An 18,248-nucleotide genomic window follows, 5' to 3' on the forward strand; every position below is an offset into this window, starting at 1 on the left:
CCTTTCTCAAAACATCCAAATAAAAACCATTTTTACTTCACTGCTCATCTTCTGAAATTCTTTCCTGAGAGAAGGGCAAGGACCCATAAGGCCTAGAACCGGCTTTCCTTTCCTACAAAGAGCAATTCCTCCTCCAACCCGAGTCCATGGCTCCCTGAGAAATCAGGTGTAGGGATTAATTCCCATGCTGAGAAGGACACGTGGACATCAGGCGTAGCTTGACCTACGGGGCTGGCGGGACTCCAGGTCCATGCCGTGGAGGGGTCATCGCAGACTTTATCAGTCCCAGCCTTCCCAGCCAGTCCCCCGGCAGAGTTAGATCAGGAGAAAGTGAACATTTCTCTCCTCTCAGTTTCACATAAGCTAGCCACAGGGGCCCAGCGACTTCATACTTCACCCCCTTTTCCCCCTTCCCTCTCCTTCTCATTTCTATAGTTTAGCATCCTGGACAATCTAGGTACCCCCCTTTGATCCCTTGCACTCCCTTGTCCTGTTGTCCTAAACATCTTTATCTCAGAGTCTACCTGCAGGCAGGCAGGCATCCCATTTGGCTTGTCTGACTTGGTTTTATAGATGGGGCTGGGCCCTGTACGGAGCTGCTTTATTTCCACCTCATGTTACCTGTTTTTCTCATTGGACATTCTGGGGAATCTGATGTTGGCTCTCAACACTCCACCGCAGGGAGGTGCTCTGGGGTCCTCAGCGCCTCTTCTCCGACTTACAGCTTCTGTAATGGGCATCTCATTGCTAGTGACAACCTGACTTGGAGCAAATGGAAATTTTGTCTTTTGTTTTGGGTTTTTGTTTTGTTTTGTGGCTATGCCTTGCAGAGATCAGGGGTTACTCTGGCTCTGCACTCAGGGATCGTTCTTGGTGAGCTTGGGGCACCATATGAGGTGCCAGGATCAAATCCGGGTCGTCCACACACAAGGCAAGCTCTCTACCCGCTGTACTCTGATTTTCTTTTTCTTTCCTTTTATGGCAAGTAAGGAAAGAGCATTTTGAGGAAAGGGGGACCTGGTTCCAAGGATCCCAGACTCCAACCAGATGAGGCTCCTGACCACAACAGTGTTGTAGAAAAAAGAAAACCTGGACAGGAAATGTCACCCTCCCCTCTCCCTCACTCCCTCCCCCAAACTGGGCAGGGAGTGAGGATAACTCCCCCCTCCCCCTGAAACTTTCTAGGAAAGGTAAGTTATACTGCAACTGTTGAGCTTTTGAAGGTAGTCAGAAGACTGGGGTGTAAAATAAAGATGGGGCTGTAGAGGTGACTGAAGATTTGGAAAGTCACTCCTGGTCTCGGCTGCCATGGTACCTTCCTACCACATCCCTGGCTCAGGCCCCAGCATGCAAGTGGCTTAAACTCTTATAAAGTTGATAAAGGCCTTCAGCGAGTGCTTGCAGGCTTTGCTCTGCCAAGTCCTAGGCATTATTAGCGCCTAAGAGCCCAATAGCTGCCTGCAGCTCGCCACTGCAAGCCTTTTCCTCTTTGTTCCCGCTACCCCTCCCACCGCTGTGAAAAGAAGAAACACTTTGAAAGAGGCTCCGTGAATGGCCCTTTGCAAGTATGACTGGCAGGTCCGGCCACACCTCTCTCTCTCTTTTACAGACCCAGCAAATCTGCTGAATCCTACAGGTCTTTCACAGGGAAGTCTGCAAAGCTGCAAAGGGGAGTGAGCAGGGGAGTGAGTTTCAACATGACTCAAGGGCAAAAGTAATGTTTTGCAAATTGTTAAGCAGATATCAAAAGTCAATTTTCACAGCATCCCCCAGGCCTGACTGGAATGTCAAAACCTCCTCATCCTCGTGGCCCCTGTCCACACTGGGACATGATCCTCATCCCTCACTAGGGACACTCACAGAAGCCCTGTGCCAGAACTGGAGTGGCGATGTGACGACTTAAGCCTTTCATTATATTTCAACCGCTCCAGGAAACATGCAAATGACCTCTTGGAGCATACAGGGCAAAACCCAATTCCACTAAACCCCTTATCTAGTGCTCCTCGTCTGGGCAGACACAAAGCTCGGGGAATATAAATAAAGACACTCATGGGACTGCAGATGCCTCCCCATTTCCATGTTTGCTTTCACAGATTGATGTGGTTTTCGTCCCTGCATGCTTACAGAGGTGGGGAAACTGGCCTTCGTAAGGCCCACTATATTCTTGAACCCTGGAAAGTGCCGGAAAGGCAGGAAGTGAGTGTCACCTCCGCCACCCCTCCTTCCCAAACTGGGCAGGGAGTGAGGCTCACTCCCCGGGCAGTCCTCACACTGGGAGAAAACCATGCTCAGAGCTTCCTCATGGACACAGAGCCTCTGGCATGCTGCAATGCAGGAGAGCAGTGAGGGACTGTGTTTAGCTCCTGATTTTAATATTCCTTCAACGTTTTACCCGTTGTGCCTCTTGAGTAGGCCAGGAGAAATAAATAGCAGCGCTATTTAATTTCCCCAGCATTTTTCTTCTTAATTTTTTATTAGTGAATCACCGTGATGTACAGTTACAGACCTACAAACTTTCGTGCTTGTGTTTCAGTCATACAATGATCGAGTACCCATCCCTCCGCCAGTGCCCATTCTCCACCACCAATGGTCCAGCATCCCTCCCACCACCCCCACCCTGTCCCCTCCACCCAACTCCGCCTCTGTGGCAGAGCATTCCAAGCATTGTTTTAAAATAATAAGGTACAGTCTCTTGCAAAAAAACTGTTTCCTCCTTGTTTAAAAAAAAAAAAAAGTAACAATCTTTACAAGTGGTTGGTTTTATTTTTTTTTTCCATTAATTTTTTTTTGTTTGGGGCCATACCCTGTTGTGCTCAGGACTGACTCCTGGCTCTGTGCTCAGGGATCACTCCTGATAGTGACTGAGGGATCACAGATGGTGCCAGGGATTATACTTGGCTTGGGTCAGCCCTGTGCAGGGCAAGTGCCCTACCTTCTGTGCTCTCCTCTCTGCTCCCTCACATCCAAAAAAAATTTTTTTTTAATTTCAAAGATTTTTTTATTTGAGGTACCATGATTTACAATACTGTTCAGGATAGGATTTCATGCATGCTGTATTTCAACATCACACTCCTCACCAGAGTATCTGCTTCCTTGCACCACTGATTCAGAGTCACCTTTCTCCAGCCTCTCTCCCCTCAGGGTGATAAATTGAGTTCTCAAGTTCTGCTGCCTATGGCAATTTGCCACGCCCCACTATGTTTCTTTATAACCCACACATGAGGAAGGCCATTCTGCATCTGTCCCTCTTTTCACTAACTTCAATCAGCAAGATACTCTCCAGCTTCATCCACGTAGTGGCAAATCTAATTTTTAAACAAACAAACATACATGCAATTCCAAAGAACTCATTACTTGCATTTCCTTCCTTCTGAGTAGACAGTGTTATGGAAATGTGGCAAGAAAACAGAAATCTCAGGGCCCCAGGGGCATGTATCACGCATCTTAAATACTCTTAAATCTGTTAAAATAGATTCAGAATCAAAGTTTAGTTAATCTCTCTCATGCTGAGAACGCAGGGAGAAATGTACCTCAGCTGCATCCTCAGTTCCACTTATTTCACTAAGGTTTCTGTTTCTTTTGCTGTTTGTTTTGTTTATTGTTTATGTTTCTGAGGCCAACAGTGCTCAGGGCTTATTCCTTTATTCCTCCCTCAGCGCTCAGGGATCACTCGTGGCAGGGCTTGGGGACCATATGTGGTGCAGGAATCAAAGCTGGGTTGGCCATGTGCCAGGCAAGCACCCGACTGTTGCACTATCCTTCCAGTTTTATTAGGTTTTTAAAATACTTACATTCTGTAGCCAAAGCAATAGCATTAATTAAATTACATGTGAACCAATGCACACGTGTGTGTGTGGGCAGTTTTGATGCCAGGTGATGAGATAAGGATGACTGTGCCAAGAACAGGGACGGGCCAGACAAGAATGTAGGCTGCCTTCTGTGGAAGCACCTGGTTTCAGTTCTCCCCGTCCTGAGTCCCATGTTCTCAGAAAGAAGTAAGGAAGCATGTTACAGAACAGGAGGAGACATATGGGAAGGGCAGGAAGGCGAGAGCTGAGAGCAGGGAGAAATTTAGAACAGTCTCAGCCTTGGTCGAATCCTCAGAGCTTCAGAGTGAGCACAGCCTGCACAACCTTTTCCATTACAGGAACAGAACTGCTCGCTCTTCGCAAAGATAATAATAGCGGTCTGGAGTGACAGTTTCCTGACATTACATATGATCCTCTGAGCCTAGCCAGGAGTGATCCTTGAGCGGAGGACCAGGAGTAAGCTGTGAGCACAGCTGCACGTGGCCCCCCAAATCAACCAAACAAACAAAATACCAAAAATCAAAATTAAAATAGTAAAATCTGGCATGCTGGTCTGCACGCAGAGATGCAGAAAGGCCTAAATACTGATCCTGAAGAGGCTGAGCTATATTTCTTAATCCTGTTGATTCAGCTTTCACTCAGCCGTGTATCTAAGGAGCAGGGCATCTCCTGACAGCCAGGTCCTCAGGACATAAAACCACACTCCACAGATACAGGTCCTTCTCCTCTCGATGCAAAACTGAAAGCTGATCATTGCTTTGAAGGAAGGTTTAAAAGTGCATTCCCAATGCTGTTATGGGATGTGACATAACATCCCTAAGGGTGGGGGCAGGGGTCAGAGCTGAGATGAGCAGAGAGTCTGATATGGCAAGCACAATGGCTCTGGTGAGATTTGGGGAGCGGAGTGCAGATGGGGGGTTGAGAGGTCAGCCAGGACCCCATAAGAGGCCCCCTGGAGGATGTGTCACTTTGAAAGGTGACAAAGGGGAGGGACACATTCTGATGGACCAAGATCACTGGTGTATGAGTTGAAAGGAAGGCAGAACAAAGCCAGCTGTCCCATAGGACACATTTCGATAAATGCTCCCTCTTCATCACGTATTTATGTATTTCATTAGGTGTAAAATGAGCTTGTCTTTAATCAGGAGCCTATTTTTAACCCACATCCCATGTTAACTTTTCCATAATTGATATAGTTATAAATGTCACCGTCACTGTCACTGTCATCCCGTTGCTCATCGATTTGCTCGAGCGGGCACCAGTAATGTCTCCATTGTGAGACTACTGTTTTTGGCATATGAATACACCATGGGTAGCTTGCTAGGCTCTGCCGTGCAGGCGGGATACTCTCGGTAGCTTGCCAGGCTCTTCAAGAGGGGCGGAGGAATCGAACCCGGGTCAGTCGCATGCAAGGCCAACACCCTATCTGTGCTATCGCTCCAGCCCATGGTTATGAATATAATTACTAATTCATATAATGGCACACAGCATCAAGCATTTCAATTCATCAAATTCTCATGAACTATATAACACACTCCCCACTCGCATTCCCAAATAAATACTATTACTGTGCACATTTTTGTATGAATTCTTTCTGGCTTTTCTAGGGTTAAATTCTTAAAACAGTCCCAGAAACCAAGCTACCCATTTACCAGGGAAGAAGTATGAGACATTCAAGTTTACTGTTTTCTATCAGAGAACAGTCCAGGGGCCTATTTAATAATTGTACGGCGCCAGGTATCTGCATGCCACCACAGTGTTTAAAGGGCTCAGCCAAGTCCCCAGCAACAGGGCTTTAGTAAATGCTTTTATTCTAAATTTACAGGACAGATCATGGAATCTGAGGTTATTATAAGTTTTGTTTTTATTGTAAGTTACATTTACAGTGCTAGCAAGTCTATACAATTTATAGTCATTTTATGCATATTTTCCTTATTTATAACCTATTCGTGTCCTTTATTCCTTGTGGAGTCAAGTTCGGAACTTAAATACTTATTCCTAGCCTCACTATGTACTGAGCAAGATGATCTGTGTGCCACATGCCTATTCTCTCCGAAATCTGTTCTCTCTGTGACGTCTGCAGAGGGAACCCAAGTCTCTCTCTCTCTCTCTCTCTCTCTCTCTCTCTCTCTCTCTCTCTCTCTCTCTCTCTTTCTCTCTCTCTCTCTTTCTCTCTCTCTCTCTCTCGCTCGCTCGCTCTCTCTTTCTCTTTCTCTCTCTTTCTCCCTCCCTCGCTCCCTCCCCAGGGGCCAGGCCATGTCTGGGGAAGCTGCTGCCCTGAATGTCCCCCATGGTGGGTGTGTGGAGTAAAGATCATTGTGACACTGGGATTCACTCCTCTTGACCTCAGCCTCAGGCGTCCCTCATCACCGCCCAGGGTCAGGAGCCAGAGAGGACAGTGTGCGGGGCAGGGTGGCCCTGGCTCCTGCCGACTGAGCTCATGTCAGTCCCGCAGTGCGGCCTCTGTCTGCTCAGGCCCTAGCATCGGGATCCTTCTCCGTCTACTGAAGACAGAGCCTTAGTTCTGGCTCACTCTAGACCTCACTCTCCCGTGCTGCCTGTGGGCTGTAGAATGAGGGGGTAAGAAGTGCTCCCGCTTCTCCCCAGAGGAAAGTGGAGCTGGAAGCAGTGAGCACAGACATTCTGCAAAGGGGCAGAGGGAAGCAGGAGCAGGCTTTGCTGCAGCTCATCGGGTTCCGTGCCCAGCACCACAAGGTGCCCTGGGCTGTGCTGAGTGTGGCTCTGGAGGCCCCGGGCATCTGCAGGTGTGGCCCTGGTGCTCTCCTGCACCACATTCTCAGTCCCAAGCATTCAACCCAAGTGAGTCTAAGATAGTTTCTTCCCCTCCCCCCTTATCTTTGGTTTCTAGGCCACACTGCAGGTTACTCCTGGCTCTGTGCTCAGGAACCACTCTTGGCAGGGTCTATATGAGGTGCTGGGAGTCATCCCCGGGTCAGCTGTGTGCAAGGGGTTTTCCTTTATCGTGGTGTTGGGTATCACACTCAGAGCCTGGCATTGGCCAGACAGATGCTTTCCCTCAGGGCCACACCCCCAGCCCCCCGGGTACCTGTTTTCTAGCCACTGCACTGGGTGTCACTGAGTGTCCCACAGTGCTCAGGGCCGGCTGCAGTAGCAGGCCGTCTTGCCTGTGGGGGCAACGGTGCTGCGGGTTAGACTGCTGGCTCTCCACAGAGCAGCAGAAACTCTTTTCATCACACACTAGCCCTCGGGCGAGAAGAGGCGATGTGCAAGCACGGCCTGGACTGGATACAGGTCATAGTAGGAGCGTAGCAGAGTTCATGTGGAGCTTTCAACTTTACTGTGGGGTCATGTGTGTGATCTTTCTTACTTGCGCCCAGAAGTACTTGCACTAAAGCCCAGGAGCTCCTAAGCGACTTCCCAGCGACACACAGCCCCCTTGACGCTGTCCGCGCCCCCCGGCTGAGTTTCTCCCCGGAACTTGCAGTGTGAAGGAAGAGCTGTCAGGAAGACTCGGAATGCCTCCTTCATGTCTACACAGAGCAGCAGGCAAGAAGAGCATGATGGGGCGAAGGTGGGAGGAGGGGGAGAAATCCCTGGGGTAGGTGGGTTTGGACTCAGACCCTGAGCTGCCAGAAACAGCTACCTGATCCCACCAGGGAGCTGTGGGGTCTGATTCAGAATATTCAAGTTGCTGAGGCTGGGGAGGGCTCAGCAGACCATAGGGGTTGGCACCCAGGTTTAACCCCAGCATGACACAGAGCACTGAGCCCCTCCAGGGAGAGCTCTGGAGGACTCTGAGTACGGCCAGGATGGCCAGTGGCCCTAGTGCTGCAGGCCCAAACACAGAACTGTCCAGAACATTGGCAGAGCATTGTTAGAAGTGGTCTCCTGGCCCCCTGAGCACTATTTGAGAGCATCCCCCCAAAAAAACCCTTTCAAATTGATAAAATCACCTGCTCAAGTGTGTTCAAAGACGCTTATGCTCAACAGTGAACCCAAGTAAAAAACAGTTCTTACCACAGGTGCTGATGGTGGGGGAGGAGGAGGAGCCCCCAGGGGTGGGGGAGGTGGAGGTGGAGGAGGAGGAGGGGGTGGCGGTGGGACGGGCATATGTCACAGCGTTAGCGTCTCTGGCTTGCGAATGGTCCCACTGAGAATAGCTTCAGCTCTGAAAGAGAAAGGACACTTGTCAACGTGATGTCTTTGTTCATACAGGTAATGACGTTACCAGGACACACACTTGACATCCATCCATCCATCCCCCCAATAAACATCCTGGAGACTGGAAGAAGGAGGCAGATTTATAGAGAATTGAATGAGAGAGCTGGCAACATTCATTTACGCTGCAATATGAATAGAAAGTATAAATATATAAGTAGCCACTCCTCTTTCCATAAAGGCCTTTCCAGATAGCCAAATTTGACCTCTTGATGATTCCCAGGGCATTTGAAAAATACTTTCCCCACACTCTCATTTTCCTGAAGCAGCACAATAGAATTAGATTCTGCCTTCCCCGGAGTGGCGGCTTCCACGCTACTCAGATGCAGCCACTCTAAATACAAAGAGGGTGAGTCATTTTCCTGCATCAATTCCTGTCACCTCCAACATTTCTTGCTGTTTCTGTGCTGCGGCTTCTACCCCACCATCTCAATGAAATCAAGACCTTTTCCTGAAGACATTATAAGCTGGTATTTGCTACAGAGAGGGCTCCTGACTTTTACAAATTACAGCTATGTTTTAAGCGGTTAACATGATGTCTGATCTCCAGAGAAGTGTGTACATATGTGTCTGTCTGTGTATGCGTCTTAGAACCCATCCCGAAACACACTGCAAACACTTAGTGCCTAGTTCTAAAATAATTTCAGTTGATAAGAATGAAGAAAACCTTCACAAGATTTAGAAACGAGGTTTGAGATGTAGTGTAGGAGGTCAGGTATTTGCCTTGCATGCAGTTGGTTTGATTCCCTGGCACCACATATGGTTCCCTGAGCACCACCAGGAATGATCCCTGAACACAAGCCAAGTGTAAGTCCTGAATACTGCAGGGTGTGGCCCCCACAAAACAATGAAAGAAAAAAACAATCTAGAAACAAAACAGAGAAAGAGCTTAACAGTTAGCAAGGTAAGCCTATATTCCTTCTAGTCCTATGATCACTAAAAGACCACAACAAAGCCTATGCTTTGAATTCTACAGCTGGGCTATCCTATGGCATCTATATAATTCCATGTTAATATTTTTTATCTTCCAGAGGCAGAAATCAATCATGAAACATGGTATTTAATCCTCAAAACCGTTCACTGGCAATATTTGTTCTATTTAGCTTATTTTTATTAACATGCTAATTAATTTTCACAATAATCCTCTAAGGTCAGCAATTTACTTATCCTCCCCAAATTATATTCAGAAACATTATGTAGTTTGCACGCAACTAGTAATGGCACATCTCAGATTGGAACACAGAGTTATCAAATTCTAAAATCCAACCTCCTCCCCCAAGTTTTTTTAAACAATTATAGTAAAATATAGATAACATAAAGTTTATCATCTTATCAATTTTAAAGTACTAAGTGGCCTTAAGTACATGGTGTTGTGTGGCCATCATCAATATTTCCAGAATGTTTTCATCATAAACAATAGCAGTTCTACTCATACAATAACTCCCTCTTTTCCTCTCCTACCTCTAAACTTCTATTCTGCACTTTGTCACTATGAGTTCATCTATTTTAGATATGTCCTTTCAGTGGGTTTACACCATTTTTCCTTTTTTCATCTGGCTTACTTAATTTAACATAAGTTCATGTTGTTGTATGTACTAGCATTTAATTCTTTATCATTCCATTGCATTTTATATGATGTCTCTTGATCATTCGTTCATTTGGTTTTGTTCCCCTTTTTTGGTTTGGGGGGGGCTACATCCGATGGTTCTCAGGGGCTACTCCCAGTTCTGTGCTCAGGAGTCACTGCTGGTGGTCTTCAATGGAGCATGAAGAGCCAGCAATGGAATCTGGACCTCCTGCATGCAAAGCATACACTCAGTCCATTGGGCTGTCTCTCCAACCCATCCATTTATCTGTTGATGGACACTGGGTTGCTCCCACCTTTTGAACATTAGTATGGAAATATTTCTATAAGACCCTGCATTCATTTCTCTGGGCATAAGCTCTGAAGTAGAATAGCTATATCATCTGACATTAGCCATTTTCACCAGGCTTCAAAATCCCCGACACTATATTAAAATTTTAATGGTATAAAACATATGTGAATTGGATCTTTTAAAATGTCTATGATTGTTTTCAAGTTCCAAAGGACAGCATAAGCTGCTCGCTATAGGAGACAATAGTTTCAAAATAACTATTCTCCTGATAGAAGGAGCAGGATGATTACTGTGTCAGCCTCTTTCCTTAGGAGTGAAACATTAACATAGAAACTGGGGGGGAAATGATCATAATTCGCAGTATAACAAAGCTGTGCAGAGATTCCAGAAGATAGTAGATATGTAAATAGGTAACATCATTTTAAATTTTATTTAACATTTTCTTTTTTTGTTTGTTTGTCTTGGGGGTGGACTGGAGCAATAGCACAGCAGTAGGGTGTTCACCTTGCACGAGGCTGACCCGGGTTCGATTCCTTCACCCCTCTCAGAGAGCCCAGCAAGCTACCGAGAGTATCTTGCCCCCACGGCAGAGCCTGGCAAGCTACCTGTGGCATATTTGATATGCCAAAAACAGTGACAGCAAGTCTCAAGATGGAGACGTTACTGGTGCCCGCTCAAGCTAATCGATGAGCAATGGGATCACAGTGACAGTGACAGTGTCTTGGGGGTCACACCTGGTGGTGCTCAGGGTTTACTTCTGGCTCTGGGCTCACGGATCACTCCTGGTAGGCTCCGGGGTTGGGATGCCAGAGATGGAACCCAGGTCTGCAGTGTGCAAGGCAAGTGCTCTACTCACTGTACTAGAGCTCTGGCTCCCAAAGATATTTTATTAAACTCTTTAACATACCTGTGTGTCAGACTAGACTGACTGAGCGCTAAAGAAATTTGGATATAAGCCCATGATGTAGTTGGAATAAATTTAAATGACTAATTACTTTAACACTTTTTTTTTTATTAGAAGGCCCTGGTATATGCTTTACATGATCTTTAATTCAGTGCAAAAATAACTTTAGTCAAAAATTTATAGCAGGATTAAATGGTTGGTTGCTAAAAGAACAAAAGAAAGTAGAGAGATGTCTTTATAGAACAATTTCATCTTTTATCCTAACCAGACAGAGATAGATTTGCTTTCTTTAGTAAGGAACTGGAAAGGATTAGAGGACTAACTTAAAAAGAGCTTAAATTGTTGCTTACCCAAGGATTTTGCCATTTATCTAAGGAAAAACAATGGTAGACAGTAAGCATAAGGAGAACAGTGACAGAACTATTCATGTTTTCTGCACAGGGCTAGATATTCCCAGCTGCTTCTGGAATTAGCAAGACCATGTGACCAATCTCTGGCCAACAGAATAAAGGCAGAAGCAATTGCTTAATCTCTCAACTGATCCTTCCACCTGCAATCCTTTTATCTTATTCATCCATGGGCTGGTACAAAGGTCCTCTCTGTGGGCAAAGTCATAAGATGTAAAGAATCTTGATTCCAGACTAATTATCCATCCTTCCATCCTTCCATCCATCCATCCATCCATCCATCCATCCATCCATCCATCCATCCATCCTTTTTTAGTGCTGGGGGCCCAATCCAAAGCCTCACACACATGAGACATGGGCTCTATCACTGAACACGTGGCATTCCTGCCCTCTGACACCTTTTTGAAGGGCCTTGTGAAAATATCCAATCAGATATTACATATGTGATGTCTACTCTCTTAAGTCATGGAGAGTTTGGAGTTCATCTACTATATGTTTAGCAAATCACAATCTGCCAGTAATGTTTAGCTTACCTAATATCTTATTATATTACATATTGAGTAAAATATAGATAATTACCATTATTTGTGGTAATTAAGTTATATAAGGTGGCTGTAAACAATGAGTTAGCAAATGTTGAACCATTACTCCAAAGACGTATAGGGGATTGAGTGCCTGTGAGCCTCTGAGTATAAGATTTTTGTCCTATAATTGATGTATCAAATAATCAAATATATCTTATCTGGTTTTTAAAATGTAGCTAAATATGCCCTATTTGTTGTATTTATACTTAAATAAACCTTATTTGATAAATGTTATTGATTCATTAATATTGAATTGATGGTCTAAAGCACCACATTTGTTACCTAAATGAAACAATCTAACACACATTCTTTTTTCCATAATGCACATCTCTTTATTCCTGTGCTCAAGATCACTAGATATCTTTTCAGGATTATACTTGGTTGTTGTTCTTTTATAGGGGGCAGAGGTGGTCAAAGGGCCTCTGCTTCAGGGATCACACTCAAGGTCTTGCACATGCTTGACAAATGCCGTGTGACTTGAGTGTTCTCTCCCAGTCCTCAGCATTACACTTGGGAAGGCCACTTAATTTATTTTAGTTAATCTATTTATTTTGAGTTTGGGGACTATACCTAGATATGCCCAGGATCATTCCTGGATTGGTGCTCAGAAGTGAACTCTAGCAGGTCTTGGAGGCTTTATGGGATAAACCAGGGCTGGCAGCATGTAAGGCAAGTACCTTCCCTCCTGTGCTATCTCTCTGGCCCAGGAGGACCACTCAAAATGGTGAAATTGCCACCAACAGTAGGTAGAGATTTGAAAAACCAAACATTACATAGGATGTGAAAGGCAGGGGGCAGGGAGGCGTCTTTACAGCGGAGCTGTAGCAGGAAGTTGAGCCCTGTCCAGTCTTAGCTGGGGCAACTCAGGATTTGTCCAGTGGCATCTGGGAAGGAATACAAAAGCACTGGCGGGCACTGATCATAGAGTTAGCGATGAAGTGCAGTACAGAGTAGGTGATTCAATGTAGGGAGCCATTTTACCTTACTGATCTTATCCTGTCACTATTTGTTTAATCACTAGCTAACCCCATGCCACACCTAGCAAAGGTTGCCTACAATTCAAAAATACGGAAATCTATGAATGATAAGAACTGACTTCAACTTTGAAACTGTCTAAATGTGCTGAACATTACAGTAGGTGCTCCTAATACTTTGCTTTTATTTAATCCTCTCAACAACTGCATGGCAGAAAAAGGATATTTTCATAAAATGGATAAACAAATTTTGTTTGGGGGAGGATAAATTTTGAAAACAGTATCAAAGCATAATTCAAGTCCTGCCAGTCTGAAATAAAACCTCATTTTTGTTGGGCCAGAGCTAGCACAGCAGGTAAGGCACTTGCCTTGCACGTGGCTGACCAGTTTGATCCCTGACACTGCATACGATTCCCCAAGTGTAAAGTCCTCCAGGAGTGACCTTTGAGCACAGAGGAATGAGTAATCTCTCAGCACAACCAGGTGTGGCCCCAAACCAAAACCAATCCAACATCACAACAGAAAATCTCCTTCCTTTGCATTGCTAACATGGGATTACTTCTATTCTATTCTTTCTCTGTGTTTACTTTGCAAAGATTTAAAAAAATATTTTGAGATCCTCCCCAAGTGAATAGAACCTCATGCATATTCTCCCCTGGTCTCCCCCCTACCTTCAGCATCCTTCCTCTCCACCCACTTTATTGCCTCCTTTCTCTGCACCCACTTTATTCTGGAGACTGGGAATAATCAGGTAGCACTAGGTCCGCCTTTGCTGATGTCACAGGAAAGACTTTTCAAACTCGAGGATTAGAGGATATTTTTATATGCAGCACTTGATGCCTGTGACGACTTTTTCTTGAGGGATATAATAATGAAGCAATTATTCAGAAAAGTATTTGTTAAAACCTGACAGTTATGAATGCAGAGCTCCAGGAAGTCACAAGCTGTTCCCATAAACCCTTTGATGTTTTGTGCTCTTCAAACACATTTTAAAAATGCTATTTGCTTTGTGATGTATTACCAAGTGTTTGGAATTAAGAAAAGAAAAAAAAAAGCCTTCTCAAAGTCTATTGTATTCTCTCTCAGTTAGGGAACTAGCTCTGGAAAACATGGCAGCTAAATTAGACCAGTGTTTCTCAACCTTTTTCCATCTGTTGCCCCCTTCCGGTCAGCTTCCTTCCTTCTTGAACCCCGACCCTGTCCAACTAGTTGATCCCCTAGTCTTGTGCCATGCTTTTCTGTTTATGCAATTTTTACCTGTGGCCCCCTTGGAATATCCTGGGGGGCCTCACGGGGGACCATAAGGCTTCCAGTTGAGAAATGCTGGGTTAGATAGTCAGGCACCCCTGCAGGGTGGTGAGGTGAACAAAACCAAATGTTTTTCCACACGAGCCTCAGATACAAAGCTCAGTGTCAGCCCCAGACTCGGCCACACCTGAGGTCCACTTCAATTCTGCTTTGTCCATGCTGGTTTTTGGCCAAGTCACCCAGAACCTGTGGGGTTCATTTTCTTTCTTTACACAAGTATAACTTTCAGTGCTAAGTTTGTTATCAGGATTAAAGCCCAGACTAGTCAGAGAATAGAATACAGGTCATAGGCCTTAGATGCAGGAAATCCCAGTTCCACCCCTGCCACTTGGAGTCAGCTGAGCACCAGCAGTGTGACTTGAATCCTGAGCTCAGAGTAGCCCCAAGCACAGCCCCCAAATAAAAACAAAACAAATGAAATGTTCCGTGAAATATACCCTGCTGGACATCAGACCCTTAATTTCAAACTACCTTTATTATCCCCACTCCTACTTCCATTGCCACAAATAAACTACTGCAATGTGGAGGGGAGAAATGCCCCAAGAGAGAAAGGGAGTTCTAGGGACTCTCATTACGAATCGATACCAGGAGAAAAGACAAGAAATAAGGACTTGCTTAAAGTTCTTGCAGTCTTCAAGAGGGAAAACGGTGTTCTAGGAGTCTGCTGATATCAGAAGGAACAGCACAGATGCAGAGACAGAAGTGGGGTGAGGCAGGCAGCCTGGAAGATTCTGCGTGGATGGGAGAGAAGAGGAATGGGCTGGAATCACACACATTCTGCAAGTGTCTCTTTCCTTGGAGGGTGGACATCTGTCTCACAGCCATGTGCCAGCACTTCCCATGCCTGAGGAATCTCTCACACTGCAGGCTACTTCCTCCAGCCAAAACCCAGGGAATCCTTCCCATAGTATCCCTCGCAGGCAGGGATAACCACTGACTCAGAGACGAGAAAGCAGATGAGTAGGGTTGGGGGCCCGGGGGTGTGGGTGGGGGAAATACTAAGAGAAGAGGCCTGGGTCTGGGCAGGAAGCCCCTTTCAGCTCTGCCTGACTAGTGTTCGTTCGGTGGGCACACAGCACTATTCTGTGTTAGATCTTTCCTTCACCCCCACCAAATGTCCTAGGTCCAGATTTTTCTGTGTACTCAGTTTTGGAAGGTGGACAAAATGTCTGAGCACTGTACAAGACCCATAGGCTGCCCCAGAGCTGGGGTCAAGGAGACCGTTGCTAGGGCGGGGGTCAAGGAAGGAGAATTGCTGCCCATTGTTGGAGGGGATGGGGATGCTCTCTCCCTACCCCTCTACACTGCTTCTATTTCTACTTGATGAGTGAATCTGTGCCTATCCGACAGAGGTGTACACCAAGCTTACCAAGCACTTAGCATCAAGCTATATATGTATGTATGTATGTATGTATGTATGTATACTGACTGAGTTTTGCAAGTTCATTCAGAGAGAAATAACTCATGGGTAAACAGTTTTACACACTACTCACTCCTGTCAAAATGATTCTCACTCGGGGATGGAGCAAAAGCACAGAGGGTAGGGTGTTTGCCTTGCATGCAGCCGACCCGGGTTCGATTCCCAGCATCCTATATGGTCCCTTGAGTACCAACAGGAGTAATTCCTGAACGCAGAACCAGGAGTAACCCCTGTGCATTGTGCATCACTGGGTGTGACCCAAAAATAAAAAAGAAAAAAAAATGATACTTATTTTTCCAAAAGTTTTCTGTCAGATATCAGCTGTTCTCAAATAGAAAATATACCTATTTTTACAGTATAAGAAACAGGATCACTGCTATTTAACAAGAGGCTCTTTGTGGGCTCTAAAAAATGCGTGCAAACGGAACCCCGAAAACAAGGTTCTCTGTGTGTGCTTATCTTTAAGTTTTGACACTGTCCCAGAGTCTCTGGGTTCTTTGATGATGAGATTAGGAGGTGTGGATGTGTGGGTGGGTGGGGAATTGAAAATTCAGATTTCTCACTTCTGAACTAATGAGGGTGAACTGAGCCCTGTGAGGTCATCTGTGGTCTCAACAGGCGATGGTCCTCCCAATCAGTTATTTATTTACCAAATGGACCAGTAGCCAGGAAACCAAATCCCCAAGTCCCATGAGCACATGAGGTCCACATAGAATGATTCCCCTTGGGGCCAGAGATATAGAAAGGTAGATAAGGTCCTTGCCCTCCATGTGGTTAACTTGGGTTGATTCCCTGAGCCTGCCAGGAGTGATTCCTGTGTGCAGAGCCAGGAGTAACTCCTGAGCACTGCTAGATGTGGTCTCCTCAAAGCAAAACAAAACAAAACAAAGCATCCCCAACTACACATACATACCATAGGAGAATGGTCAGTCTCTACTTGTCCCTCTTCTTCTGACTGACTTCACTCAGTATGACACCTACCAGCCTACAGAGCTTATTAAGGAGGTAGGATTGGGTGGTATAGCTAGAAGGGGATTTTGAGACATTGGTGGAAGAATGCTGACACTGATGGTAGGTATGGTGTTGGAATGTTGTATGCCTAGTATTCGTAGTAATAGTATTAATACTATTATAAATCATGGTGCCTAGCTGAAAATTAAGGGGGGGGGGGAAACTTCCACTCAAAGATGTGGTAAAGTTGCCCATGATCAAAGTAAAATAATGAAATAATTTTTGAAAAACTCCAAGAGATAGTGAAAATGAATTGTTAGTGGCTACTTCCTGCTGTCACTTCCTTGATAAGTGAGTGAATAAATTCTTTGAGAAATTCTTTCCCTCTTCTTCCACCCCACCTGCCTCTCCATGAAAACTATCCTCTTATTGGAAGTTGCTATTCTTATAGCCCTCAGTGGACCAAGATTTCTGGAAATATTTAGCCTTTGCAGAGATGGCTGGCCTGAGTAAGCAGGGATGCAGGGAGCAAGATAGGGGAGGGGGGGCTCGAGGGGGGGAAGGGGGGATTTAAAATCCCAGAATAAAATTCTTGAACACCTATATCCTAGGACTTGAGTGGCCTTCAACCACCTGTCTGTAGATCAGAGATGGTCCACAGGAAGTTTATGAAATCTAAGAAATAGTTGTAGTAGCTACACAATTTGGGAGTACCTCCTGTGTTAAGTAGCCACAGGAGTTTTTGAACATCTAAAAGAGATTTCTGTACACCTGTGGCTGAAAATCACTGTAAATCATCATAATAAAGGGAATTCATCTCAACACAGCTTCAATAATGGGGTCAAGCAACAGTCTTTTTTTTTTTTTTTCAACCCTTGTATTTATTTATTTATTTATTTTGTTGTTTATTCAAGCGTTTCTGTAAGATACAATCCTGGAAGAGGAAAATGACATATTCCTTTCTATTTTTATATATGAGGTATGATGATATGGCAGAAAGAAATACTAAAAATGTATACTCTTATAAACAATTTTGAATGTGTTCATTTTCTCTTCAATGCTCTAAATTTGGGTATTAATAATCTTCCAAAAGTTTACCAATCAACCAGATTCTCTAATTAAAAATAAATAAATTTAAAAAAAAAAGAATATATATTTTCCTGGTTGATTGGTAAGCAACAGTCTTGAGCTTAAACATTTGTCTGTGTAAGCTATCACTCCAAGTACTGAGACACTATTATCTCAGTCTTCACAGGAGGAAGCAGGTTCTCAGAGAAAGAAACTTGCCCAAGGGCTGGGGGAATAGCACGACAGTTAGACATGCACCTGACTCTGGTTCCACCCCTGGCACCACGTGGTGGAGGTGGTCCAGGTAATCAAGAATCACAGCATGAGTCATATGGCACAGTAAATCAAGTATTGCCTGTTGTGGCCCTGGGATCCCCTGAGCACTGCTTGGGAGGCCCCCAAAGGAACTATTCCCAAGACACATGGTATACTAGTAGGTTTAGGTAAATTAAATTAAGCATTCAAACTTGGGGTGTATGGCTTCAGAATCCACTCTCCTAAGCAGCGCAGAAACTCAAATCACTTGTACATACATGACTTTCATGCTCTGTCAAATCTACTTTGTCACCTGAGTTTACTTTCAGTTAAAGAAGTTTACTTTGCAAAATATATTTTACATTATTACCTCCTAAAGTCAATAATCAGTAAAATAATATCTATGTACTATCTAAATTCAGTTTCGGGATTTCCCTCCTGATATCTAAACCTTCCTGATCTGGGTCTAAAATAATACTTCCAAACATTAG

At 44.8% G+C, this 18,248-nt stretch overlaps 1 protein-coding gene across 2 annotated transcripts in view; it reads right to left on the reverse strand.

Annotated features, from left to right (window-relative positions):
* Positions 1-18,248, reverse strand: part of WIPF3 (WAS/WASL interacting protein family member 3) — a 108,040-nt gene that overhangs the window by 64,841 nt on the left and 24,951 nt on the right. For both annotated transcript variants that reach the window (XM_055135611.1, XM_055135616.1), the window contains exon 2: positions 7,809-7,959. In XM_055135611.1, the coding sequence (XP_054991586.1) occupies positions 7,809-7,901 (93 nt within the window). In that variant the 5' untranslated portion in view covers positions 7,902-7,959. The remainder of the gene's footprint in view (positions 1-7,808; positions 7,960-18,248) is intronic.

The sequence above is a fragment of the Sorex araneus genome, chromosome 1, assembly GCF_027595985.1.
Source record: "Sorex araneus isolate mSorAra2 chromosome 1, mSorAra2.pri, whole genome shotgun sequence".
NCBI classification, from domain to species: Eukaryota; Metazoa; Chordata; class Mammalia; order Eulipotyphla; family Soricidae; genus Sorex; species Sorex araneus.